Source organism: Liolophura sinensis, chromosome 12, assembly GCF_032854445.1.
Source record: "Liolophura sinensis isolate JHLJ2023 chromosome 12, CUHK_Ljap_v2, whole genome shotgun sequence".
NCBI classification, from domain to species: Eukaryota; Metazoa; Mollusca; class Polyplacophora; order Chitonida; family Chitonidae; genus Liolophura; species Liolophura sinensis.
The window spans coordinates 20,903,302-20,930,705 of record NC_088306.1 but is presented as its reverse complement, the minus strand read 5'-3'; the positions used below and the strand labels follow the sequence as shown (position 1 = coordinate 20,930,705).

Sequence of the window (27,404 nt, the reverse complement as noted above, 5' to 3'; positions counted from 1 at the left end):
GAAATTGACTGACGGAAGCACCGAGATAAGCACCGATTCTATTCCCGGTGGTTTCTTTAGCTCTGGTTATCCTTGTGTCTTTGGTTAAATGGTTCAGCAAGGTAACGCACACAATGGTCGTCACAGTGTCCCAGTATCACAAGTGAATAATAATGGCTTAACGCCACCTGTGCAGTACCGCAGCCATGGATGTCTTTTAAAATATTTTAACCTATTATTGTACCTTGTAAAGTTAGACCAGTAACGTCAAATATATTTCAATTAACATCACTGCACATTCACCTCTAGTAATGCTGTCCGTAACCGGATTCACTACAGATTCTCTACAATGTCTTTGACCACTGGCTTGCCTGAACTCCTGCTGCACAGGTGTAGTAGAAACGCAACAGTTAAGTGTCTCTATTTTTAGCAAGAGGTGTCCGTAATGTCAAAGCAAGCATGTAGTCAGTCACCAATTATAAATCAGTTCAAATAATAACGAATTGATTAACATGTTTTCTGATAAAACCGGCCAAAGCAAATGCAACAAGTGGAGAGAGAAAGCTTTAATTATTGACGTTTTCCACACAAGAACAAACAGTATACCTTCTCCATTTATACAGAACAAACATGCCCGTTTGATCTCTGAACCTTAAGTAGCGAAACTGACTACATATGTGAGTGGTAAGGCTACTTTTTTCATTTCTATTTTACTGGTCCGTTTCTGTTATATGGCAAGCATGCGGCTTATAAAGCTCCAAACATGCCATGAATCGATGTATAAGTCGTAAACTAGAAAACTTATATCCGGCTCCAGTCACAGAGAAATACCTTTTTTTTGCATTAGGCATTGTAGAGATATGAAAATCGCTGAACTACAAATGTAACTTTCTGAAAAATTCTTGAGCACGCAGTTAAGCACCAATCAATTAAATAGATATATAACAAATATTAATTTTCAGCCTTAAACTTCCTCTACGCGTAACAGTACTCTCAGCCAGGATTCACGTATGATGTCCCTATGGTTGACATATATCACGTAACATCATTGCTTATCCATTCTAATCCATGATAACACTTATTCAGTGCAAGACGGCCTACATCCTTACTCATTCAAAAGCATGTTTTCAAAGAATAAAAAACAAGATGCACAAAGATTCGTACTTTTACCCGATATGCAACCTTTTCTCCACAGTAACTTTATTAGTCCAGTGTACTGTGGAAAATGCCTGACAGATCGTGGCACTAAACACAGATTTTACACTTGCTAAAACATGACGAAACTCATCACAGTATGAAGTTGTTGTTTTACATATGAAGACAAATGTTAACCAACGAAACTTTGACAGCACGTAGAAAAAAAACACAGAAGAAACTTTCAGTAAAGATATTTTTCTAGTTTACGTTAATCTTCATACTGTAAATAAAAAACACAGTGCCTCGTTTAAACGAAAAATTTGCACTTTTGATCGAGTGTGCATTTTTAAAGGGTTATTCCTAAGCAACCATCTCTTCTACAAAATTATAATTTTCATGTGTGCTTCGACCAAGCCTTATACTACTGATTCCGAAATTTACTGAATTGTACTGGCATTTTGAAATTAGCACTTTCTTATCGTACCTCTCTGGGGCCGATTCTCCGCCTGACCGCACCAGGTCCTTTCCTTATCCCCCTGGGGAGAATCGTGCGTAGAATGAACGTATTTAAGCGTTTCCTAATGTCACATATCTAAACATTTGCATTCTGGCATATCTTACAACGAAAAGCTCAAAATAATGTTCATAAAAAGCAAACATAGACAGTATATATTAATCCACCAGGAATCACTATGTGCTAAGAAAATAGCAGCGACAAGCTACAAAGCTCTTTCTATTTCTGATATGTAAAATTTTTCATGTAGAACATGTCTTTGTCCATCTAGGGTACCCCATCTGAGTAAATGTCACTGAGCTAAGAACATGTCATGAACAAATATTATTGGTCTAACACTGATGCTACCAGAAACATCCAAAAGTCTTCCTCCAGGGATACACAAAACTTGTTTTGTGTTTCAGCCTGGGTCGTTGTGTGGACATTTCAAAAAGTTTGGTATCTTCTGCCCAATGTCATTATCTTTCAATACAACAAGAATGATCCTGGAAAATGGGCAATACGCAAAATGAAGCACATGGCGTCATTAACACAGTAGGTTATCGGCAATCGCTTGAGGTGTTTGATCTCGGGTACACATCTGGTAAGGGGTAACACAGGACCTGGGGGCTCAAGCTCCTCGTTCTCATAAGTAATTGCTTATCACGTGTACAATGGATGAATCACCACAAGCGAATAGCGAAAACCCTTACCGGGAAAGTATTTACTTTTTCCGTAAATGCACAGTGCATGCACGAGCTAGCTTGGTACGAATTTGTGGACTTGTGCAAATAACGATCAACGGATTAATGGCCGATTGTCCATAAGGAAAGTATCCAAGAATATATCTGATTTCTTCTGAAATGCACGTGGGACACAGCCCATTTGCAGGCCACGTGATGCAATATGGCAGCCAACATACACAAAACACGACCACCAGGAGGACAATTTTATAATTTGAGGCCATTCCTGAACGCCTCTTCTTCGCCACATATCCTCTGTTCACTCCTATTACGGACACATTCGACACAGGTTCACATGACCTGGAGTGATGCCCAATGACGTCAGTCACCGTTGAAATGTCAGCTGGCATCCGCCGGCTGTTGACTGCTGACGTTTGTGATCGGGGAATCCGTGTGTTCAGTATCCATAGCAAAATACTGTTCATTATAATAAGTGCTAAGATGGGAATGTAATAGGCTACAGTAAATTGGATTACTTCTAAAACATTAGGTCCAAAAGTAAACAAAATGCAGTTGACCTGATGCATAAATATTTTCAGTAATAAATACGGTGTCCATAAAACAAAGCCTACTATCCACACAAATACCGATATCCAAGCCGCCTTGGTTGTCTTAAAGTGAGAACGATACTGTAGAGGGGCTGTCACACAACGGCACCGATCGTAACCCATGGCCAGAAAGAGGAACATGGACACAGAAATAAGCCCAAAATCGATATATCTCCACAAAATGCAGCCAGCGAGTCCAAAGGGCCAGGTTGTCAAAATCGCTCCAATGAATCTAAGAGGCATGAGAACTACACCTACCAGTAAATCGGTGAACGCCACTGAGACAGCGTAGGTAGAAAAGCCAGAAACCTCCGAACCGGGATCTCGCCACAAGCAGATAATGACGATAAGATTAGCTGGTGTGGCCACCACTGAGACACAGATCGCGAAAAGGGGACGCAGGGTGATGTTTGTCTGACCGACTTCAGCAAGGCTTGTGCTACAGTTGGTGAAGTTGAAGGGAGTGATTGACGCTGGAATCTCCATGATAGATCTGTGATTGTGGTTCTTGTGTTGACACCTTTCAAATTTCTTGAATTGATAACTAGGTATTATCGCATGTGATCCTCAGAGAAGAACCAATGTCGTTTAGTTCATAACCGACTTTTGCTTATGTTTCCGTCTGTCATATCCAGCTCTTACCATGGGTAACATCGAAGAAAGGAGGCACCCGATAGTTTCAATATAGGAATCAAGCAAGGTCACAAACTATATTTCCCGATCTGCAAGACGTTTTAAATCTGTTTTCACACCTTACATACGGCTCAGTGAAAGCTGTAACTGGAGAACTTAACCCATTCCCATAGAGACGTTCTAGCAGACGCAGTCGACAAATTCACGGTCCGTATATAAGTTTGATTTGCTGGTCAATATGTACCTTACAGTTCTGGTCGTAAGCAACTATTTAGCTAGATTCACATGCTATTTATAAACTATATCTTGCTTACTCTGCTTTATACATTAGTTGTCGGTACACACCATCCTGGCATCTTTCTTTTCATGTAAACACATTACCAATGGAGAAACAAATAACACGTTCATTTGGCATAAAGATGTCAACCCTCCTGTTTAGTTGACATCCAGAATTTAAGTGCATGTAATATTTGCAATAGTAATGTTTTCCATTACTTTTATGGTAAACGAAGATTAAAAGGTAACCCAATCTGATATTTTTGGAGGTTTATCAGCCAATCAGCATTGAGTTTCATATTTGCTGCCAGACCTGGATAAGGTGTAATTAATGTTTCGTATCAAGATGGTTTTCCGCATTAGTCTGTCTAGTCCTCAGTGTTAAATGGTCCTCAAAACTCACCTCCGCCTTATATCAAGAAACTAGTTGAATTACTTTTGTGGGCAGCAGTTGTCAGATTTCCTAAAACGCATCTTCAGTGGTGTGCGTTTTTGTTGAATATGACCCATAACTTATATCCCTGCGTAGAGAGGAAGACTGAGCTAGAGATATCCCTTTATGTAATTTACCCAGAAATGTATGTGACCGTCCCGATGATATATCACACCTATTTTTCATATATTCGTAAGTTCTACATAACGTCCGAGTAAATCAGGTTGTGCGTTCTGACCTGCACCTTGAGATGCCGGTCTTGGAATGACTGTTGAGACCTTGGTTCTTCGAAAAGAAATTTGTGAGATTTAACTAAATTCGTCAGACATTTCACTGATCTCCCCCATTGAAGAAGGAAATTGACTGACGGACGCACCGAGATAGGCACTGATTCTAATCCCGGTGGTTTCTTTAGCTCTGGTTATCCTTGTGTCTTTGGTTAAATGGTTCAGCAAGGTAACGCACACAATGGTCGTCACAGTGTCCCAGTATCACGAGTGAATAATAATGGCTTAACGCCACCTGTGCAGTACCGCAGCCATGGATGTCTTTTAAAATATTTGAACCTATTACTGTACCTTGTAAAGTTAAACCAGTAACGTCAAATATATTTCAATTAACATAACGGCATGTTTTTTTTTACCTAATACATCTAAAGCAATGCTGGCCGCAACCAGACATTCACTAGAATGTCTTTGACCACTGGCTTGTCTGGACTCCCGCTCCACAGGTGTGGTCGGAACGCTTCAGTTAGGCCTACGTGTCTCTGTTTTTACGAAGAAGTATCCGTAATGTCAAAGCAAACATTCAGTCAGTCAACAATTATAAATCAGTTCAAATAATAACGATGAGAATTGATTCCCGTGTTTTCTGATATAAACTACCAAAGAAAACGGAACTTCAGTTATTGGCGTTTTCCACACAAGAACAAACATTTTCCTTCTTCATCTATACGGAACAGACTTGCACCTTTCCCGTTTCATAGACTCTCCAAAGGACCTGTTAAGATAAGGTGGGGAATCGGCCCCAGTGCAAGAAACTGTGGGCCTCAAGTAGTGAGACGAGACTAACAAACTAGTAAGGCTACTTCTTTTTTCAGTTCTGTTTAGTGGTCCGTTCCTGTCATATGAAAACCACAGGGCTCCAACCATGCACTGAAGCCATGTATAGGTTATAAAATCGAAAAAATCGGCTCTAGTCACACTGAAAATATCTCTTTACTTTTTGCGTTAGAGACTGTAAAGTTATGAAAATCGCTGCCCTGCAAATGAAACTTCTGCAAAATTCTTGACCACGCAGTTATGCACCAATCAGTTAAATAAATATATAACAAATATTCACTTTCAGTCTTGACCCACCCCTAAGCATAACATGTTAAGGTTAATAATAGCTAAAAGACCACATGTGCTTTTAACCAAAATCCACGTATGAAGTCGCCATGGTTGCCATATATTACGTAAAATCATAGCTTATCCATTCTAATCCATGATAACACTTATTCAATGCAAGACGGCCTTCATCCTTACTCATTCCAAAAAGAAAATGTTTCGAAAGAAAAAAAAAAAAAGAGGCACAAAGATTTGTACTTTTACCCAATATGCAACCTTTTCTCCGCAGCAACTTTGTTAGTCCAGTGTACTGTGGGGGATGCCTGATACATCGTGGCACAAAATACAGATTTTACACTTGCTAAAACATTACAAAAATCATCAAATTATGAAGTTTATGTTTCACATATGAAGACAAATGATACTTTGACAGCACGTAGAAATACACACATAAATGTTTCAGGGAAGGCTTTTTTCTAGTTAACGTTGATCTTCATACCGTAAATAAAAAAAACATAGCCTCGTTTAAACGAAAAATTGACGTTTTTGACCGAGAGTACATTTTTGGAATGTTATTACTGAGTAACCATATCTTTTATGACATTATAATTTTCATAAGTTCTTCGACCAAGTCTTATACTAGTGATTCCGAAATTTACTGAATTGTACTGGCATTTCGAAATTAGCACTTTTTTTATTGTACCTCTCTGGGGCCGATTCTCCGCCTGACCGCACCAGGTCCTTTCCTTATCCCCCTGGGGAGAATCGTGCGTAGAATGAAAGCATTTAAGCATTTAAGCATTTCATATTGTCGCACGTCTAAACATTTGTATTCTTCCATATCTTACAACGAAAAGCTCAAAAGAATGCTCATAAAAAGCCAATATAAACAATATATATATGATCCTCAGGAATCACCTAACTATGTGGTAAGAAAATAAAATCGACAAGCTGCAAATCTCTTTCCATTTCTGATATGTACAATTTATCATGTAGAACATTACTTTGTCCATTTAGGGCACTCCATCTGAGAAAATGTCAGTGAGTTAAGAAAATGTCATTGGCATTAAAAAATATTATTGGTCTAACACTGATGCTACCAGAAACATCCAAAAGTCTTCCTCTAGGGATACAAAACGACTTATTTTGTGTCTCAGCCTGGGTCGTTGTGTGGATATTTAAAAAGGTTTGGTATCTTCTGCCCAATGCTATTATCTTACAATACAACAAGAATGATCCTGCAAAATGGACAATACGCAAAATGAAGCACATGGCGTCATTAACACAGTAGGTTATCGGCAATCGCTTGAGGTGTTTGATCTCGGGTACACATCTGGTAAGGGGTAACACAGGACCTTGGGGCTCAAGCTCCTCGTTCGCATAAGTAATTGCTAATCAGGTGTACAACTGTGATGGAACACCTCAAGTGAATGACGATAACCCTTACCAGGAAAGTATTTACTTTGTCCATACATGCACAGTGCATGCGCGAGCTAGCTTGGTACGAATTTGTGGACTTAACGAATTAATTATGGATTGTCTTTTGGGAAAGTATCCAAATATATCTTTGATTTCTTCTGAGAAGCACGTGGGACACAGTCCATTTGCAGGCCACGTGAGCAATATGGCAGTACACACAAAACACGACCACCAGGAGGACAATCTTATAATTTGAGGCCATTCCTGAACGCCTCTTCTTCGCCACATGTTCTCTGTTCACACCAATTACTGACACCACTCGTCACAGGTTCACATGACCTGGAGTGATGCCCATCGATGTCAGCCACCGTTGAAATGTCAGCTGGCGTCCGCCGACTGTAGGCTGCTGACGTTTGTGATCGGGGAATGCGTGTGTTCAGTGCCCATAGCAAAATACTGTTCATTATAATAAGTGCTAAAATGGGAATGTAATAGGCTACAGTAAATTGGATTACTTCTAAAACATTAGTCCTCTCCAGCCGTAAGTGGGAAGGTCTGACAGCAACCTGCGGATGGTCGTGGGTTTCCCCCGGGCCCTGCCCGGTTTCCCCCCACCATAATGCTGGCCGCCGTAGTATAAGTGAAATATTCTTGAGTACGCCGTAAAACACCAATCAAATAAATAAATAAATAAAACATTAGGTCCAAAGGTAAATAAAATGCAGTTGACCTGATATATAAGAATCCTAGACGTGACATGTTAGACCAGTCAGATACACGTCTTAGAATTCCATTTCACCAACGCTCTTGGCCGTCACCAACAGCGTACTTTGACGTTAAATCGGTTCAGTGAACGCACACCGTCGACTTACCGTGACAAGCGCAGCGCCAATGGCGTCAGTTCCGTATCGCCGCTGACACCGCACTCGTAACTTTTCGTCCACCCTTCCCGCAAAACCCTCCTATACGTCCGTCGCTACAGTGGTACACAAACTCAAAAGCACAGGACCGGCCCCGATAGCACAGTTGGTAGAGCGCCCGCTTCGGGAGCGGTAGATCCAGGGTCAAACCTGGGTCGAGTCAGACCTAAGTTGTAACTTCCTCGCTTAGCGTTCAACGTGAAGTGGATAGTGCAACAACTGGTTGATCCGTATCAGTATAACGGCATAAAACCCCAATCGAATAAATAAATAAACAAAAGCACAGGGACGGTGCTGGGCCTTCTCACAGAACGGATCTCGGCCAACCAGTCCGAATCAATCCCAGTTTTGGAGTCGCACAATCTGACGACAAAGCCTTCCTCAGAGAACTCTCCTCTCTCGGTTATCCACAAATATAAAATTATTTCCCAAAACTCCATGTCTTCACCCGTCACTGACTGCTCCTTCGATGGAACTGATTTTCGGATGTCCTAACCTGAACATTGAATTATATTTCAGTCTATATGCACTCGTAAGTTGTGGAGTTGTTCCTGCGGTATAGAATGATAAGTAATAAGGATCCAGTTCTCTATAATGTTAATTAATGTTTGCTGCCCTTTGTGAATATCTGGAAAGACGACGTTAAACGCCAAGCACTCACTCACTCACTCACCCACTCACTATAATATTATAAGGACATATGCTTAAAGCTTGAGTACGGCGTAAAACACCAATCAAATAAATAAATCATACGCCAAAAGTAAAAGAAATAAAATGTGAAGTAAGGTTCATTATGTAGACAACTGAAAACTATGCGCAAAAATAAATTTATTTACTTATTCAGATTTTTGAAGAGAGCTTTAAGGCATTCAGATATTTGAATACTGTGGTGGGCTTTATGAGCCATATTGACGGTATCTAAGAAGTCTGACGTCACATCACCTTTTTACCCTGATGTTCACCAAAAGAAAGATATTTTTGAGAACATTATTTCAGTGATATTTTACTCAGGGGTAAAGAGGGTAATAATTCCAACATTTAGTTTGGTGATTAGAGTTGGAAAAACTTCCAAAAACTTTATGAGCCATATTGACGGTATCTAAGAAGTCTGACGTCACATCACCTTTTGGTGGGCTTTATGAGCCATATTGACGGTATCTAAGAAGTCTGACGTCACATCACCTTTTTACCCTGATGTTCACCAAAAGAAAGATATTTTTGAGAACATTATTTCAGTGATATTTTACTCAGGGGTAAAGAGGGTAATAATTCCAACATTTAGTTTGGTGATTAGAGTTGGAAAAACTTCCTCTGACGTCAGAAACTCTGACAGTATGGTCCATAAAGTCCACCTTAGAATTGAAATGTTTGAACGCCTTTAGCTCTTTTCACAAAAATCCTAAAAAAAAAATGGAAATATATTCATGCATTGTTTTAAGTGGTCTATTTAGTGATGCCTACTTCGATTTTTAGAGGTCTTTTCCTTTAATAATGAGAAACCCTTAGCCTGGAATAAGCCTCTCGCTGGTACAGATTATTGTGAAAAACTTTTACACAGAGAGAACCAGTAAATATATGCCAACGCCGATAGGGAAACCAGCTACCTTCTTATCCAGAGTTACCAATCAGTCCCAACAAACCGTAGCCTGTTTCAGAGTGTTTTCTACCCCAAACGCCAACGTTTCCTGGCATTCTACTTCATGGCGATTAACTTAAGAAAAAAAATCAGCTCTCTGCCGGCCTCTTAATGATTTTAATTATTAGTCGATATCCTACTGGGGAATTAAATTCTCAAATACCACAAGCTAGGGGGCTGCAACCGACATGCTTTATGCATATAAAATGAATAATACCAAGCCAGCTCGTACGGTAGGTTGTACAGTGGCATTAAATGTAAAAAAAACAACGTTAACAACGCGGAGATACAGAGGAGCCGCTAGCGAGAGTCCTGACAAGGCCACAACGCAAAGGTGACACTGCATGCTGTACTGCCTAACTTACAAACTCTATCGGTTAAGTTAACATGATATTCAATTTATTTATTTATTTGACTGGTGTTTACGCCATAGTCAAGAATATTTCACTTATATGACGACGGTCAGCATTATAATGGGAGGAAAACGGGCAGAGCCCGGGGGAAACCCACGACCACCCACAGGTTTGGTGGCAGACTTTCCCACAAACGGTCAGACAGGACACTAGCATGTGTGATATTCAAGTGTTATTTCTAGTCAACCTTAGTAGATTATATCATAGGGTCATGAGGTGTACAAGGCATCTCACAGTAAGGCGGTGAATGCCACCCGTCATCTGCCTTTTTTGGCGATTTCTTTTACCATTGAATGTTCCTTCCAGGTTTCCGTGCATTTGTGACGTTCGGGTCATTTACATCCATGATATGCCATCGGAAAAACTGCAGGTTTTTGTAGCGAATGGCAAGACCGAGTTCCAGGTCACAGAACAGAACAGTGTAATTCTGTATGTAAACTTACCCCTGCAAACATATCATGTTTTGACAATGCCAATCTAAAGTAAATTTAAGGTGAATAGTTTATTCCTGAATAGTTTGTTCAAAGCAAACTGCGATATTTTGTTCTTGTAACGCCAAGCGTTGCTGGCAACCGCGTCATTTTAATATCTGCACCATTGCGAACTAGCACAAGATGACCACCGTACTCATACGATTCTTCTCTGTTAGCCGTTTTTCCGATCATTTGGGATGTTAAATTTCCTTTTGGTGCTAAAACCATCACGCCAACTCTATAACAATCTGCATTTACTTTATCCGCGAGAGCACAACACATGCACGTGATAGCTTGGAACGAATTTGTGTACTTGTGGAAATGATGATCAGCGGGTTAATGGCGGATTGTGCATAAGTAAGGAATCCAAAATCGTCCCTGATATCATCTGACACGCATGTGCGACACATTCCGTTTATAGGCCACGTGATGAAATGTGGCAGCCAAAACACGCAGAAAACCACAGTCAGGATGACGATCTTATAACGGGAGGCCTTCTTTGACATATGTCCTCTGCTCACTATCTTCACTGACACACTCGTCACAGGTGTACAAGGTCTGTATTGATGTCCGATCACGCCACTCACCGTTGATATGTTGGATGGTCTCTGCCGGCTGTCGGTTGTTGGTTTTCGCGTACCTGATCCGTGAGTCCGTACGTTCAGCCTCTTTAGTAAAATGGTATTCATTATTATGAGGACCAGAATAGGAATATAATAGGCAACAGTTATTTGGATTATCTCAAAAACGTTAGGTCCGAAGGTAAACGGAGGGCACCGTGTCTGAAAAGAGTCCGCACTATAGATAAATACCTTTAGCAGTACGTACGGTATCCACAGGATAAAACCTGTTATCCACAAGGACACGGATATCCGGAATATCCGGGTTGTCCGGAATTGAGAACGGTATTGAAGTGGGGCTGTTACACATCGGTACCGGTCATAGCTCATAACCAGATAGAGCAGCATAGAGACAGAAATGAGTCCATGGTCCAAAAATTTCCATGCAACACACGCAGGAAGTAGTAAGAACCACCCTGGCCATAACATTCGAATGAACCTAAAAGGCATAAGTACAACACCTACCAGTAAATCAGTAAACGCCATGGAGACAGCGTAGGTAGAGAAACCAGTGGCCTCCAAACTGGGGTTCCGCCACAAGCAGGCAATGACGATAAGATTAGCTGCAGTCGCCACGACAGAGACACAAACCACGTAAATCTGACGCCACAAGGAAGCAGAGAGGTCAGCCTGAGCGACTTCAGGAAGGCTTGTACTACAGTTGGTAAAGTTGAAGGGAGTGCTTGACACGGGAATGTCCATCATGGTTCTATGCTGGTGGTTTAAGATTCGAGGCCCATTTCACATTCTGTGTATCCTACTTTTGCATTTTTAACTGGTCTAACTAGAAGCGAAGTTTTTCTGAATTGTTTTCTTCGAAATATATTCTGCTGTATCTCTGCTTTTTGTTTCTTTGTACGTCGAGCCTTTTTCTGCTATAAGCATTAGTATCACAATTAAGTCCATTGTGGGCAAAAAGGTAAATGACAGTGGCGTCCTGGATTGCAGATTTCAGAACATAGGGAGAATCTGCATCTGCAGAGCTTCTCTGAAAGCCAATAACAGACACAGCACGTTAGTTAGACTGTCCACTCACCTCGCCGAGTTTTAAGATTGATGCCATCGTTTTCATCAACCGCGAAGCGCTGGCCGCAACCAGATCCTCAGCGCATCACATGCCGCCATTAGGCTGAATAATCCCCCGCTACAAAAGAGTGTTTGGTACACACCAGTTTAGCGTATCTTTCTCCATCCGTAATGAAAGAACAAACATAAGTTAAATCAACATTAAAATATAAGGTAACAATCAATATAGCAAATAGTTAGGTACAACTAAGATTTCCAGATGCAGGGTGTGGAGAGGAGCACAGTTTGTGACTTACGAGCCTACAACCTCTTTGTCCAGCGACTGATCGCTTACCACGAGAATAAATCTTCATATAAATGAGTCGTTGTGAGTTTTATTTGCTTTCTGTCTGCAAACAACCTGCGGATGGTCGCGGATTTAACCTGGGATATGCCCGGTTTCCTCTCGCCATAATACTAGCCGCCGTCGTATATGTTAAATATTCTTGAGTACGGCGTGAAACAGCAATCAAATAAGATTGTAAAGATCGTAAATAAATATTTGCTTGCTACGTGTATACTCAACTCTTCAAACCAAGAGCCAAGAGAAGACATTTGTTAACCATTTGATTTTGGTTTAACACGATACTATTGACGAATTAGTACCAGTGAAGTGACTTTAAGAAGTGGAGGAAACCGACCGAGCCTCAAGAAAACCACCGACCTTTCTCAAGTACCTCTTGACAATAATTCCTGGTTAATCCAAATATATGCTTTGGTAAATTATTATTATAAGCCGTCAGCTGTTTGTACGTGAGCTCCAAGTGTGTAGCATAAGTGTAAGTGCAGTGTGTTAGGATCGAATGGTGGTATGAAAATAGGAGTCAACTTAAATCAATGCAGTGACATTACCTTAGTGCGGGAGATCATTTTTCCAAGTTCTTCCCTCTTCCCTACACAATCGTTAATTTAGCTGAAAACAAATTAGATGTAGTTCTATCAGACTGAAGTATATGCCGATACTTCTTTAGCATATACCCAGTATGTAATATTTCGCATGCGGATTATATGTTGTGATGAAAGGGATCGGCCTCACTTGAGTTAGAGTCGAGGTGTTGCTGCGAGTTGGTTTACGTCATAGGTGACAGAATCGTTCGAACGCTGTTTATACCTAATATATAACATAAAGTACATAGCTTCAATGCCTGGGACCGGCCTCGATAGCACAGTTGGTACAGAGCGTCCGCGTCGGTTCGGGTCAATCCTGGGTCGGGTCACACCTAAGACGTGAAGTAGTAACTTCCTCGCTTGGCGTTCAGTGTTAAGGGGATAGTTCAACGACTGGTTGACTCCTATCAGTATAATGGCTCGGGCTGGGTGGCTTACTTGCCTTCAGTAAGGCATCTCAGTGAAGCAGCACTAGATAAAAGAAAAGTGGAAGTCTGTCTTGCTACAAGGAGGCACATTACATGCACTCTAAGGATTCCTTCGTCGTCATATGACTGAAAAATTGTTAAGTATGACGTTAAACCCCAAGCACTCACTCAATGCCTGGGTCATAACCCCTCACTTTACATAACTTCACATAAAACACGGAAAATGGTTCAATCTCAACCAAACCAGGTACGACCGAAAGCTGACAAAATGCAATTAGGTAAACTTAGGGCTTCTGTCCCTGGAATTGAAGTTTTATACCTTGCTATATATACAGGTATAAATAGAAGATTCTGCCACCTATGGTTTACGCTTCAAGTGTGACCGCCGTCTATTATGTTAGCTATCATACGGCAAAAGTCAGAGACTTCTCGGTTAGGATAGATCCTGCGTCTTAATTTACACTAAAATATTTCCAATTTATCAATAAACTCGGCACTACTGTTACATAATCCAGCATATCTGATCGAGTCCCCTTTAAGTAATGATTTGAAGCACGACGGGATGAGCTGAGTCCACGTGCACTTAGAGAATGTTTCCGTAGATTTGGGATGGCATTTGATATCCAGAACTTTCGAACATTTAAATCTTGACCCTTCAAGTACACTCCAGTGCATGGTGCCCGTACTTTTTTCAGTGTGTTTATGGAATAACCAGTGTCACTTATGTACGTAGACGGTGGTTTGACTATCGGACGGAGGAAGTAATACAAACATCTTTCCGGCTTTTCAGTGGGTGAATTACAATGATTTATTTATTTATTTGATTGGTGTTACTCAAGAATATTTCACTTATACGACGGCAGCCAGCATTATTGTGGGAGGAAAGTGTGCAACATAGATGTAATCCCCAGTGCGTTAGGGCCGAATGGTGGTGGATTGGAAGGATTGGGTATCTTGCTTATGGTTTATCGCATCCCGCAAAGTATGCCAATCTATACAGAGTTTTCACAAGTCTGCGACAATATGGCAGTGTCCCATTCTTGGCACTGGTATGAAATTTACGCTTCTGGCCAAAGTTAAAGTACATGTATCTTTGTCCTAGCGGTTTATTAAAGACAAATTATTTCTTTGACAGCATGACTTCGGTGTTCCGTGCTTTCCAGGAACTTCATTCGCATTTTCTACAGATAATCGTGGGTTTTGCCCGGTTTCCTCCCACCATAACGCTGCTCACCGTAAAGTATTCTTAACATACATTGATAATATTGAAAGGCATTGATGTAACACTAAATTTGTCTATTTTTATCTTTACCATTTAGAATAAATGCTTATGAATATAAGATAGTATGGGTATAATAAGATACTACAACATACAGAATATAACCAGAGCAGCAACGACAATCTGGTAATTGGCAAATGTTTACACCCAACCGGTGAAATACCGCCTCTTTGTGAGCTGAACTCAGTTAGACTTATTTTAACAGTCTATCTAAATTCTGGTGCCTCCGTGGTCGAGGGAGTTAGCACGCCAGTACCGCGCAATGACCCAGGAGCCTACCATCAGTGCGGTCGTTGTGAGTTCAAATTCCAGCTCATGCTAACTTCCACTCTATCTGTACGTGGGAAAGTCCGCCAACAACCTGCTGGTGGTCGTGGGTTTCCCCGGGCTCTGTCCGGTTTGCTCTCATCACATTGCTGACCGCCGTGGGATAACTGAAATACTAACACACGACCTTTTCACCCCACACCAACAAGAACCACAAGAAATAAGCTCACAAAAATAGACTTGACGCGCAGTGCCTACCGTACTGACCCCATTGCCCTGGTGTCCCTGATAACTGAACAACACAGCCAGTCAATATATTCATAGTGGTTTCAGCACGCACGGCGCGATATTTAGGTCATCGTTGACGTCAGGGCGCACATACTAAAATACCACTCCGACAGGGTATTTAAAGAGCACTCCTTTGCAACCAGAAAGTCAGAAAAACGGGAAGAGCTATGGAGTTTTCTAAGTACCACGGTTTAGGGAATAATTTCATAGTTGTGGATAACAGAGAGATGCGAAATGAGTTATCTGACGAAGCATTAGTCGCCAGATTGTGCGACTCTAAAGCTGGGATTGGTGCGGACGGGTTGGTCGAGATTCGTTCTTGTAAGAACACACAGCATCCTTCCTGTGCTTTTGAGTTTGTCTACCATCGTAGTAACGGACGAGTAGGAGGGTTTTGTGGGAACGGAGGACGTTGTGCTGTGAAGTTTGCAGTTCAGCTTGGCCTGGCGTCGACAGACGAGGACGTTACGTTCTGTGCGTACGACGGAGAACATGTCGGCTATGTGGATGGTCAGTCTGGTCTGGTACACCTTAAGATGACGGATATAGACCGGGGGATTCATAGAGTGGACAACAATAATTATGAGATTTATACCGGCAGTTGTGCCTTAGTAACGTACGTCGACAACCTAGAAAGCGTTGACGTCCAACAGGACGGTGATGAAACTCGGAAATTATATGATTTCAGACGAAAAGAGGCATTTGTCAAGGTGTACGTCCGGACTTGTGGCAAAAACAACTGTGAAATTTCCATGCGAAGTTACGAGTGCGGCGTCAACGGTGAGACGCTAGCGTGTGGAACTGGCGCAGTTGGCGCTGCGCTTGTTACGGTAACTCGGCGGTCAGCGTTCACTGAACCGACGTCAGTGAAAGTTAACGTCGTTGTGCGTCTTGGGACACTGACGGTGACGGCCAGGCGATTGGGTGAGAAGGACTTCTCAGACGTTTATTTAATTGGTCCTGCATGTCATGTGTTCGATGGTGTGGTCCGTGAGATCACCTGAACCACTTTCTTGTCAATTACTACTATACATGAGGTACAGGTTTAATCCCGACCTTAGGCAGGGAATTTGTGGATTCCCACGTTCTCACTGATAGTACGGGTAGTGACAGGAGCCGACGCCGACGCCGATGCTCGTACTCATATAACGTTGGTTGAAGACGTTTAATACTAGACATGTGTGCGTCACACGTGAGAATATGCGTCAGAAAGGTGCCAGAGGTCCGTGATTTAAATCGAACTTTCCAGGGCCGCCATACTTTATATGTGAAAATAAAATGTTCAATATGCATGAAGTTAAAATACAATCAAATGAATAAATTAATACATTTCGGAAACCAGAACATTGAGTTGACCCTGCCTATGGTGTACATAGATTAAGGTAACTTGTTAGTTTCACCTGCTGAGCAATAAATTAAAGAGGCTATACTGCTAGGCAGAGTATTAGTCATTCCGTTAACGTCAGACGCCTACAGTGTTAAAATGATACTAATGTTTTTCAAATTAATAATGCTATATACCAGCTATGCAAAGTTTTAGGAACTTTATTATTGATTGTGAACAATAACATGCGCACACACGGGACTGATCTTTTGTGGAAAGTAATAATTTGTTCTAGTTTAAAAGAGTAGAAAAAATTGGATTTCTGCTTACTTCCTTTTCGCCAAATATCTCCGGTGTAGCCTCTTTAGATATTTGTGTATGTATAAAACTATATATTGTATGACTTATACAAGTACGGTTACAACTACAGGTTTCGAACTTATGACTAAGCTCAGGCAGGGGTTTTCAAAACAATTGTCTTCTATGACTCAATAACACAACAAAACTTCACTCTTGCATGTGCTACCAGTAAATTAGTGTTAGTTAATAAATGAACGAAGACAATAGACATGACACCCAGTCACATTATACTGACATCGGGCCAAACAGTCCCGTTTCCTTGCTCTAACCTCTCAGCGCTGGGCGCCAAGCGAGGTAGCAACAATACCATTTTTATAGTATCCGGGTTTTAGTAAACTGTAAACTTTTAGTAAACTTTGGATATATTATATAGGCTACAGTAAATACGACAAGTGACCGTCGTCTCGCCTATGTTTCTACGCATGCGTAGTAGAGGAAAATTATTCTTCGTAGCTGAAAACCTCCACAAAGCAGAGAGTATAATATACGCGTGAACACATTGTGACATATACGATACGACATAGGATTTATCCACTCTATAGTTATAATAACATATTTTTCTTCTGAAGGCTATACAAGATTGTTCAGCATGCTTATCGAGAGTAGTATAAAGATTATGACGATGTTTTAGTCATGTGTGTAAAGGTTAACAGACAGTGTCATTGAAATGCTTCCATGAAAATTAAACAGCTGACTATAAATGGGTCAATCCCTGCCTAGTATATGTTATCCGTGACGGAGAATAAATTTCCCGTACCACGCACGCGTGCAAACGTAGAAGAGACCATGCACGATCACTTGGTCGACTTATAGTATACATTGCATAATCTGGGATTAAGATAAACGTCTGTCTGCCTGAATACCAGATATAACCTAACCTACAAACCTAACCCCTACAATTAAGTCAGCTGCATAAAGCCATGCAGCGTAGATATCACCGAAACAACTTCTAATGTCATATAATTTCTTATATACCGTTTTCCAGTCAACGGACATTATAGGGGTTTTGAGATCATTATTTAACAGTTTTGTGCACGTTTCTGAGAAAAAACGAAGTCTGTATCATTTATCATATATCTCGATTTTGTTTGTTTTGTTTGGTGTAAGCGGCAGTCAGTCCCAGCATGACTATCTGTTGCCCTGAGGCCGGTCCCAGACATGTCTTAACATAACTGATTAGAGTCGTAAATCGCGTGGAGCTTTCTGCCTGTGGATACTGTGCTAGTAGAGATTTTGAGAATATCAGCCTACTCACAGGGAAAACGCAGCAAAGATGTAAGTTTGACCTGAATTCACCAACCCTCAAACAAAACCGTCAAAGACGTCGTCTTTATCCGTCCCACACAATATTTCTCTGAATAATGAGTAGGCCTATCGGTCAGAGGTTTGGCCTATATAGGTCCTGTTACCTAGCCTAGCCTAGCCTAGCCTAGACCATCGTTATACATCGTTGTTGTTGCACCGTCACGCAAAGCGATTAACACCTGAGTACAAACACATCTTGGTACTATACGCTTATATTTGAAGACAACATCTAAGAAACACTTTGAGAACATCATGGAGTTTTCAAAATACCACGCTTTGGGGAACAATTTTATTTTTGTGGATAACAGAAATGGGGAGAATGACTTCTCCAAAGAAGCTTTCATCGCGAGATTATGCGACCCCAGAACTGGGATTGGTGCGGACGGGTTGGTCGAGATCCGTTCTTGTGAGAACGCTGAGCACAGTTCCTGTGCTTTTGAGTTTGTGTATCACTGTAGCGACGGGCGGTTGGGGTCGTTTTGCGGGAATGGTGGACGTTGTGCTGTGAAGTTCGCAGTTCAGCTCGGCCTGGCGTCAGCAAACGAAGACGTTACATTCTGTACGGCCTATGACGGTGAGCACGTCGGTCATCTTAGCAGTGGTTCTGGACTCGTGCGCCTTCAGTTGAGAAATATTGAGCAGGGAATGGCCTGTAAGCTTGATGAGAATACCTACCAGATCGATACGGGCGGCTGTAACTTTGTGACGTACGTGGACGACCTTGAGAGCTTTGACGTTCAGAAGGATGGTGACGACACCCGTTTAACACATGACGTCAGTGATGACGAGGGATTTAACAAAATGTACGTCCAGAACGGGGAAACCCCTTGGAATATTTCAGTGCGAAGTTACGAGTGCGGCGTCAACGGTGAGACGCTGGCGTGTGGGACTGGCGCCGCTGGCGCTGCGCTTGTTACGGTAAGTCAGCGGTCAGTGTTCACGGAACCGACGGCAGTGAAAGTTAACGTCAAAGTACGTCTTGGGACACTGACGGTGACGGCCAGACGCATGGGTGAGTGGGAATTCTCAGACGTGTATCTAATTGGTCCTGCATGTCACGTGTTCGACGGTGTGGTCGGAGAGCTGTATTGAAACTGAGCATCAAAACTCAGCATCAGTATCATTTAACAAGGTAAACGTGGAAATTTCTGTTGCATTTTTACGGTCGAGAAAATCCGAAACCGGTTTCATTACGGGTTATTCCCGCTGTGAGCATTTAAGACAGGAGCAAAGTAAAGAGAATTGACAGCCAGGAGAAGAGCCGAGGGAAGACCAACAGTCTCAAAGTCACACGTTATCAATAGGCCATAAACGCTCAACACTTCTGTTCCTGTGGGTATAAATACACGAACTCAGCAGACACGGGAACTGACTTCTCTGATGAAGCTTTGGTCGTCCAACTGTGCGACTCCAAAGCTGGTAGTGGTTGGTTGAGATCCGTTCTTGTGAGAACGCCCAGTTGGGAGTTCAGCTTTGCCTGGCGTCGGCAGACGAGGTTGTTACTTTCTGTGCCTACCACAAGGAACACGTCAGCCATGTGGATAGTCAGTCTGGTCTGGTACACCTGAAGATGAGTGACATAGACCAGGAAATTCATAAACTGGACGTAAATAATTATCAGATTATTACCGGAAGCTCCCTTTTTGTGACATAGATTAACCACCTAGAAAGCGTTGACGTTTAGCAAGACTTCGGAAAACATATGGTACCAGACGCAAAGCAAGATTTGTCAAAGTTTACGTCCAGACTTGTTTAAAAAAAACTGATATTTCCATGCGAAGTTAAGAGTGTGGAGTTAACTTCAAGGTGAGTCTTGGGACACTAACGGTGACCGCCAAGCGCGTGGGTGAGAAGGAATTCCCTGACGTGTATGTGACAGGTTCGACATGTCACGTGCTCTGATAAACTGAGTATTGGCCCTCAAATAAAGTAAATATGTTGTGCAATATCAGAAGAGTCACAAATATTGGAGTAAACGGCCGTCTGTTGTCAGATAAATGGTAAACTTTCCGACCTAAAGCGGATGGACGTGGGTTACTGCCGTGTTCTGCCCGGTTTCCTCCCATCATAATGTTGGCCGCTGTTGTATGAGTGAAATATTCTTGAGTACGGCGTAAAACACGAATCAAATAAATAAATAAATATTGAACAGTTTATGAAGTGACTAACTCGAGAAAAAGCGAGGATAGGCAACCAAGAGGTATTCATTCATTCAGTCATTTACTCTTTTCGAGACCAAAAACGATTAGCAATTATTCTTGAAGGTTAACTGTGGGAAAGGGGAATGAGTTTCCGTGTAGCTCCGCAGAAGTTTTCAGAGGTACGAAATGTTATTTATATAATTTGTTTGACTGGTGTTTTTACGCCGTATACTCCACAATTGATTGATGCTTTATACTGAGCTCAAGTATGTTTCCCTTATACCACGGCGGCCAAGATTGTGGTTAGAGGAAAGTGGACAGAGCTAAGGCGAAACCCACGAGTCTGCAAGTTGCTTGTTGATCTTCCCACGTATGGATAGAGAGGAAGCCAGCATGTGTGTACTTGAACTCACAGCGATACTATGTTCGACGTTAAGTCCCAACCAAACATACATATACATTCATGCTACAATGGCAATGAAAAAAAAAACATTCTTACCTAATTCTGCTTAATCTATGGTGGTATGGGCCCATCTAAGTTGTTGCTTTTTAAGCATTTGTCGCTGGAATAAAACTTTAAGTGAAGAGAATTAACTGGATTTCACCGGTAATGTGTGATCAATTTCCAAACATCAAAGCTCTGCTGATTGTACTCGCTATGCTGTAGTCTCTTATATTGCTACCCCCTTGTAAAAATCTTTGCTTCCAATTTAAACTCAGTGACGAGTCTTGCGACATATAGCGAAGACCCTCAACAGGCTTTCTCTTCGGTCGCACGTGGGAAGGTCTGTAGCAACCTGCGCATCGTCGTGGATTTCCACGGGCTCTGCCCGGTTTCCTCCCACCATAATGTTGTTGATGTCGTATAAGTCAAATAGTCTTGCTTACAGCATAATCAAATAAATAAATGTAGCGAATACCGCCGAGATAAATTTGAATGTCTCTCTACAAATGTTAACCATGGACGATTCAGTGATCTCTCGAAAAACATTCTCTGTGAATTGCATTGTGCGAACAGGGAAGTAAAGGACATCGTTGAGGTGAAATATGAGAAAAGTAATCTTAGACGAGGAAATGGAACGTGTTTGTAAGTTTGGAGGGATCTGTCGGAGATATAATTTCGGGAAACTAATGGCTTCCATTGGAACTGTGGCAGAGCAGGCTGCTGTCTGCAATGTTGGATGAAATAAGAACTAATTTCTGATCAACTCTTGTTATGTGGCAGGATGTGCGCCTTTCCCATTCTCCTGGAGATTATTATTCTTCCTTGCAGGACGAGCGGCCAGCTGAGAATCTGTATGGCTGTCCAGCACCAGCTAAGGGTGAAAGGTTCCTATACTGTTTTATTGCCGCAAATACTGAATCTACACAGACATCTTAAAGAAACACATAAACAAAGTACAGTGTTCACGGTTGGTCCGGTTGTCTTTTATGACTATAACGGTATGTCGTTTGGCTTGACTAACACTCCGACCCCCCAGCCCCAACCCCGCTCCCCAACACACCCATATCTCCACACTCACCCACCCCCGCCCCTCACCACTTATCAGAGCTAAATTAAAGTAACGTGCAATTTCAGATATTTGCTGTTTACATTGATAATGTCTTTTCTCGAAAATACATGGAAACAGATGGAGATAACTTTCACAAGAATTAGGGCTGGTGATATGAATTTGCCCCAAACCAGTGGGGTTTTTTTTTTATTAAAGATCCTGTCAAATATGAATGGGCCATGGGATTTCAGCTCAGGGGAGGTATATATGCCAGAAACCAGTAGGCCCAACATGATGGTGAAAGGCTTATGACAAATGTCATACGTGGAGAACTTGGAAGAATGGAAACATTGGCAAGCTAAAGAATTTCCCACCACAGAAGTTGTTTACAAATTTACAAATTGGTTTATTTATCTATTTGGTTGGTGGTTAACGGGGTGTTGAACAATTTTTCACTCGTATGATGGCGGGGAGGTTTTTGGCTGTAGTATTCCAGAGAGCCCAGTGTAAACGACCGGCCTTTGCCAGGTAATTGACAGCCAGTTGTAGCCACGTGGAGTTGCTTTTCCCATACCAGAAAGAATTCTCGGCCATGCGCACTGGAAACGGTTGTTTGGCTTATTCGTACGTATTGTGTATTCGCTCTTATTGTATGTACATTGAAAACACACTATGGTCATGATGTTTCGGTTAGACCTATTTCTAAGATTATGTTCAGTTGTCAGGATGCAGAAAGGTGTATATCCTATCTACAAACCAAATACATAGCATGCAGTAACTTTTATGTCTCCATGGGCCATTCGAAAATCGACGTTTTGAAGACATTTTGGTATAACTGACCATTTCACGATGTATGCCTGTGCCATAACCATCATCCAAATAAAAACACAATCACTAAGATTACACCTGAGGCTTTGTAGTACAATTTTATCGAACATTTACAATATATCGGCTGTCCCAAAAAAGTGAACCACTTTTTGACAAGTGTTTTCTCAGTGAAAGATGAATTGAATTCATTGAAAATTTTCACTCAGTTGCCTTAAGGTATCATCAACAAGTCTGCAAAATATTGAAAACTTTGGTCTCGTATTATGAGATCATTGTCAAATTCAAACAAGTATCAGAGCTGTGCAATGTGACCATCATGTTCATGCCATCTGCCGGGTGTTGCCATCTGTCAACCATTGTAATTCTAAAATTAACTGGCTGTCAAGTGTATTGAGTTTTTCTATTGTCGTCTGTATCTAAAATCAGTTCCGTCCAAACTTTCAGTTTGGAAGAATAAGCCATGCTTTTAAATGAAAGTTAGCACTGAAAATTGTTTCAAGGAGAAATTGTTTCAAGGGGTGGAAGAAAGATTGTATAAGAATTTCCAGGCAAGGGGTTGAGTCATGTGACTGTAAATATAGTTTAAATACGCACTACATGGTCAGTAGCACGTAAAATTGGCAGCGGTAGACCCAAGACTATGTTCGGAGGAGAACAAGGACCGTGTTGAGGAACTGATTCACGGAGGAGAACAAGGACCGTGTTGAGGAACTGATTCACGGAGGAGAACAAGGACCGTGTTGAGGAACTGATTCACGGAGGAGAACAAGGACCGTGTTGAGGAACTGATTCACGGAGGAAAACAAGGACCGTGTTGAGGAACTGATTCACGGAGGAGAACAAGGACCGTGTTGAGGAACTGATTCACGGAGGAGAACAAGGGCCGTGTTGAGGAACTGATTCACGGACTAAAACAAGGACCGTGTTGAGGAACTGATTCACGGAGGAGAACAAGGACCGTGTTGAGGAACTGATTCACGGAGGAGAACAAGGACCGTGTTGAGGAATTGATTCAATCACAGGAGCAGAACCCAGGGAGCCACAAATGTCAGGGAAATTGTAAACGAGCTACACGTGAGCAAGTCTTATGTGCAAAGAATGGCGAAAGAACTGGAGCCGAAGCCCTTCAAGAAGATACGGGTATCAAGGATGGACCAAAATGTTAGAGGGAAAAGAAAAACTCGCTGCCGTAACTTGAATTACCGCTACTAGATAGCTAAATATCGCCAAAACGATCGCGTTTATGGGAAACGGAAATGAGACATTCAGTCCTCTCGACTTTATCATGAGAATTCTGAGTTTTTTGTTTTCCAAAGACATAATGGTTTCAGCTGGAAGATCTTGGAAAGGCAGAACAAACATTCATTTTATTGACCCGCATGGAACCGAGGTTAATAATGAAAGCTACATTCAGTTATTGGATGACAATCTTCTCCCGGATTGTAGGCGTCTTTATCCCAGAAACAAAAATACGTGTTTCAGCAAGATGGAGCTCCTTCACGCGCAAGTAAGGTAACCCAGGCCCATCTGGAGGAGGCTACACCAGAATTGATGAAGAAGGATGAATGACCTCCACAAAGTTCTGACTGTAAAACAATGTGTTATGCTATATGGGACTCTCTGAAGGAGAAATTCACTGGAAAGTGAAATACAAACTGACCGAGCAGGCGATATAATCGAAGGCCAGGATAATTTTGTCATGGGAGGAGTTTGTTATATATATATATATATATATATATATATATATATATATATATATATATATATATAGTTCCTTTGGATGGGTTTCCTCTTGTGTCTTCGAATTTTTAGGTAGTGATTTTAGCCAATCATCTTTTTTGGTCCACCATTCACGGGCCTTAGTTTCAGCCTGATTAATGTCAGCTGTCCATGTATTACTCATTGTATGTGTACAAATTTTATGTCAGAGATAATCCGCATGCTTTATTAGCATCCGTTCGATGCTAATAAAGACGCATTGTCACTAGTCGCCCTGCGGATAGACACTCTCGGGTACTGATTAATCTGTTGTTCGCTACTTAACGGCTTTATACAGTTACGACCTTGTTCCAAGCCACAATTTGTACATGTATTATGCCATGTAACTGAACCACTGCCTGTTTTGACATGTATGTAACATGCTCCTTTGTTACCGGTAACACATATCCTATATAAAGACCTCTGTGGACATTCATATTCATATTCCTGGAAAATAACGAAATAATGAAGTTTGAAACTGCAATTTGAATATAACAGAATGTAGAAAGTTGGGAAGGCGTTTTATTGTTTTTTTTTCTTATGTAAATTTTCCTCGCCAGGGGATCTTTCTCTATTTCTTCATACACACCGCTTCTTGGGTACTAAATCCAGAATGGCTCCTCATTGAAACAGGATCCAGCTTGCTATACACGGAAATACACTTAATTAGAATTCTCAAAGATTTAACAAACTATAATAATTTCTTGTTACATTTAGTGCTTGTCTGGAATTCAACAAGGCATCAGAGAGGAGGACACCAGGCAAAGCCCAGAGGAAACCCACGACCATGCGCACGTTGCTGGAAGACCTTCCCACCTACGGTCGGAGAGAAAGCCAGCATGAGCTGGACTCGCAGATACCCCATTGGTGAGAGGTTCCTGGGCCCCTCGGCCACGGTTTCGAAGGATAAGTAGTTTAGGTATCAGGAATCATTATGAGTGAGTGCTTGGGGTTTAACGCCGTACTGAACAATTTTTCAGTCATATGACGACGAAGGTATCCTTAGAGTGCACGTAATGTGCCTCCTTGTTGCAGGACGGATTTCCACCGCTCTCTTATCTAGTGCGGCTTCACCGATACGCCAAGCGAGGAAGTCACAACTTTCTCTTTTAAGGTCTTAGGTGTGACGAGACCCAAGATTGACCCTCCCAAAGCGGACGCTCTACAACTGTGCTATTGGGGCCGGTGAATACACTCAAAATAGGCCTATGAATCTGTTAAATTTAAAAGAAAGTTTGCTGTGTGAGTGATAGCTGAATGCATTGTTATTAGAGCAGATTTTGTTAAACACAGCACACACATTCTATTAATTCAACGTGAAGATTCTCGCAGACCAACAGGATGTTAAACTAACAGACAACTTCAAATTATCAAATTACTTTTTTGAGTGTATCTGCGCTGTAGGGCGTGTAGAAACGACACGTTTTCCTTTTGGGCAACTGTTGCAGAAAAGCAAGACATGAAAGTTCCCACGAACTGTTTCGCATACCAAAGGTTAACTGCTTGAATAATTGTTCATCATTTAGAGCCATATTCGACTAACAATTTTTCACTTGTACAATGGTGGCGTGGCGGATATCGTAAAAGCCGGGGCAAACCACGAACATTTGTCAAATTACTGATGAACCCCCAACTTCTGAATCCCTGGTCTGGCCTGCAGGCTTGCACGCCATGTATTAGAGGAAAATAAAGTCATAAATGAATATAAGATCTACGCTTACTGTCGCCAAGGCCAATATGAATAGCGAGAACGAGCGAATGCAGGTCTACAAATTCCACGTTGATGTTGGCCTCGTGATGTAGGAGTCTCGTACCTTGCCCAAGAAATTTCGTCCCACTTCCCCAGAAATGACCAATGAAAAGATGGGAACTCCTGAATGCGGTGAACTAAAACGAAATATGACATTTTTCATACTTATTTTCTTGTTTTTGTTGAATTCTAGTCCATTACCAGCAGTTGTTGAGCCATAAAATGTCTATGACAATACTTTAATTGACGTTAGATCGAGACTAGATTTTCCAACTGTAAAAATTTGCTGAATTTTCGACAGTAAATGCACCTACACAATACGACTTTGAGCAAATCATCGATTTATAAGTCCACTAGCAAAATTTCAGCGAAATCTGGAAATCACATAAAAATACACATGCGTACATGTATATAATAGACATTGTTATAAAAAAAACACACCAACAAATGAAACACTGACCTATTAACAGGTGTAAAGAGCTTTGAACACTAACGTAGTATACAAAAAAAAATTACAGCGCGCTGCATTATTCCAAGGGAGGTAATTCAGTTTCAGGAGTTACATGGGATTTCTCTTTTCTATGTATGTTTTACCTGGAACAATCATAACTCGTGTTATAGTCCCAGATATTACTAGTATTTACTTGCCAAGGCTAAATTTATATAAGTCACACGCACACTAATTTTCCATAAGCATATAAAGTTGCCTATGTGGTCAATTTGCACATTTCTAGCATATGAAACGAAAATTTGTCTCCAATCATTCGTTTGGAATTTTGGCATGATACATTACTACATAAAAGTAGTTTTTTCTTTCCCTTAAATGTACATATAAGAAAATATATAACATAGAAACAAAAACATACACGGCATTTTTAACTACTGCTGTCGGTTTTCCTTCCAGAGGTTCGCTCTGGAATATTTCTAAATAGACACAAAAAACAACTTCTTAGTTAATTCAAATATTTAGATTAACTCAGATTTTGCATCAAGGCTACCAAAGATCTAACCTACAGGTTAAAGACACATAAATATAAAAATTTCAGCTAATTACATTTCACTAAACATTGATTCTAATACACACAAAGTCATGTGAATGTCATGAATTTGGCAATTCCTAATAATTAACACACATGCAGGACATCAACAACGTAACATCTCTTTTCTGTTACTGTGCTG

At 41.3% G+C, this 27,404-nt stretch overlaps 2 protein-coding genes across 2 annotated transcripts; both read left to right on the top strand.

Annotated features, from left to right (window-relative positions):
• The first annotated feature begins 15,433 nt into the window (after positions 1-15,433).
• LOC135479781 (diaminopimelate epimerase-like) lies at positions 15,434-16,270 on the top strand. The gene has a single exon (XM_064759687.1). It carries the CDS (start codon positions 15,434-15,436, stop codon positions 16,268-16,270), a length of 837 nt encoding a protein of 278 aa, XP_064615757.1.
• Positions 16,271-18,507: 2,237 nt separating this feature from the next.
• LOC135479780 (diaminopimelate epimerase-like) lies at positions 18,508-19,347 on the top strand. The gene has a single exon (XM_064759686.1). The coding sequence runs from the start codon at positions 18,508-18,510 to the stop codon at positions 19,345-19,347; it is 840 nt and encodes a 279-aa protein (XP_064615756.1).
• Positions 19,348-27,404: the final 8,057 nt, after the last annotated feature.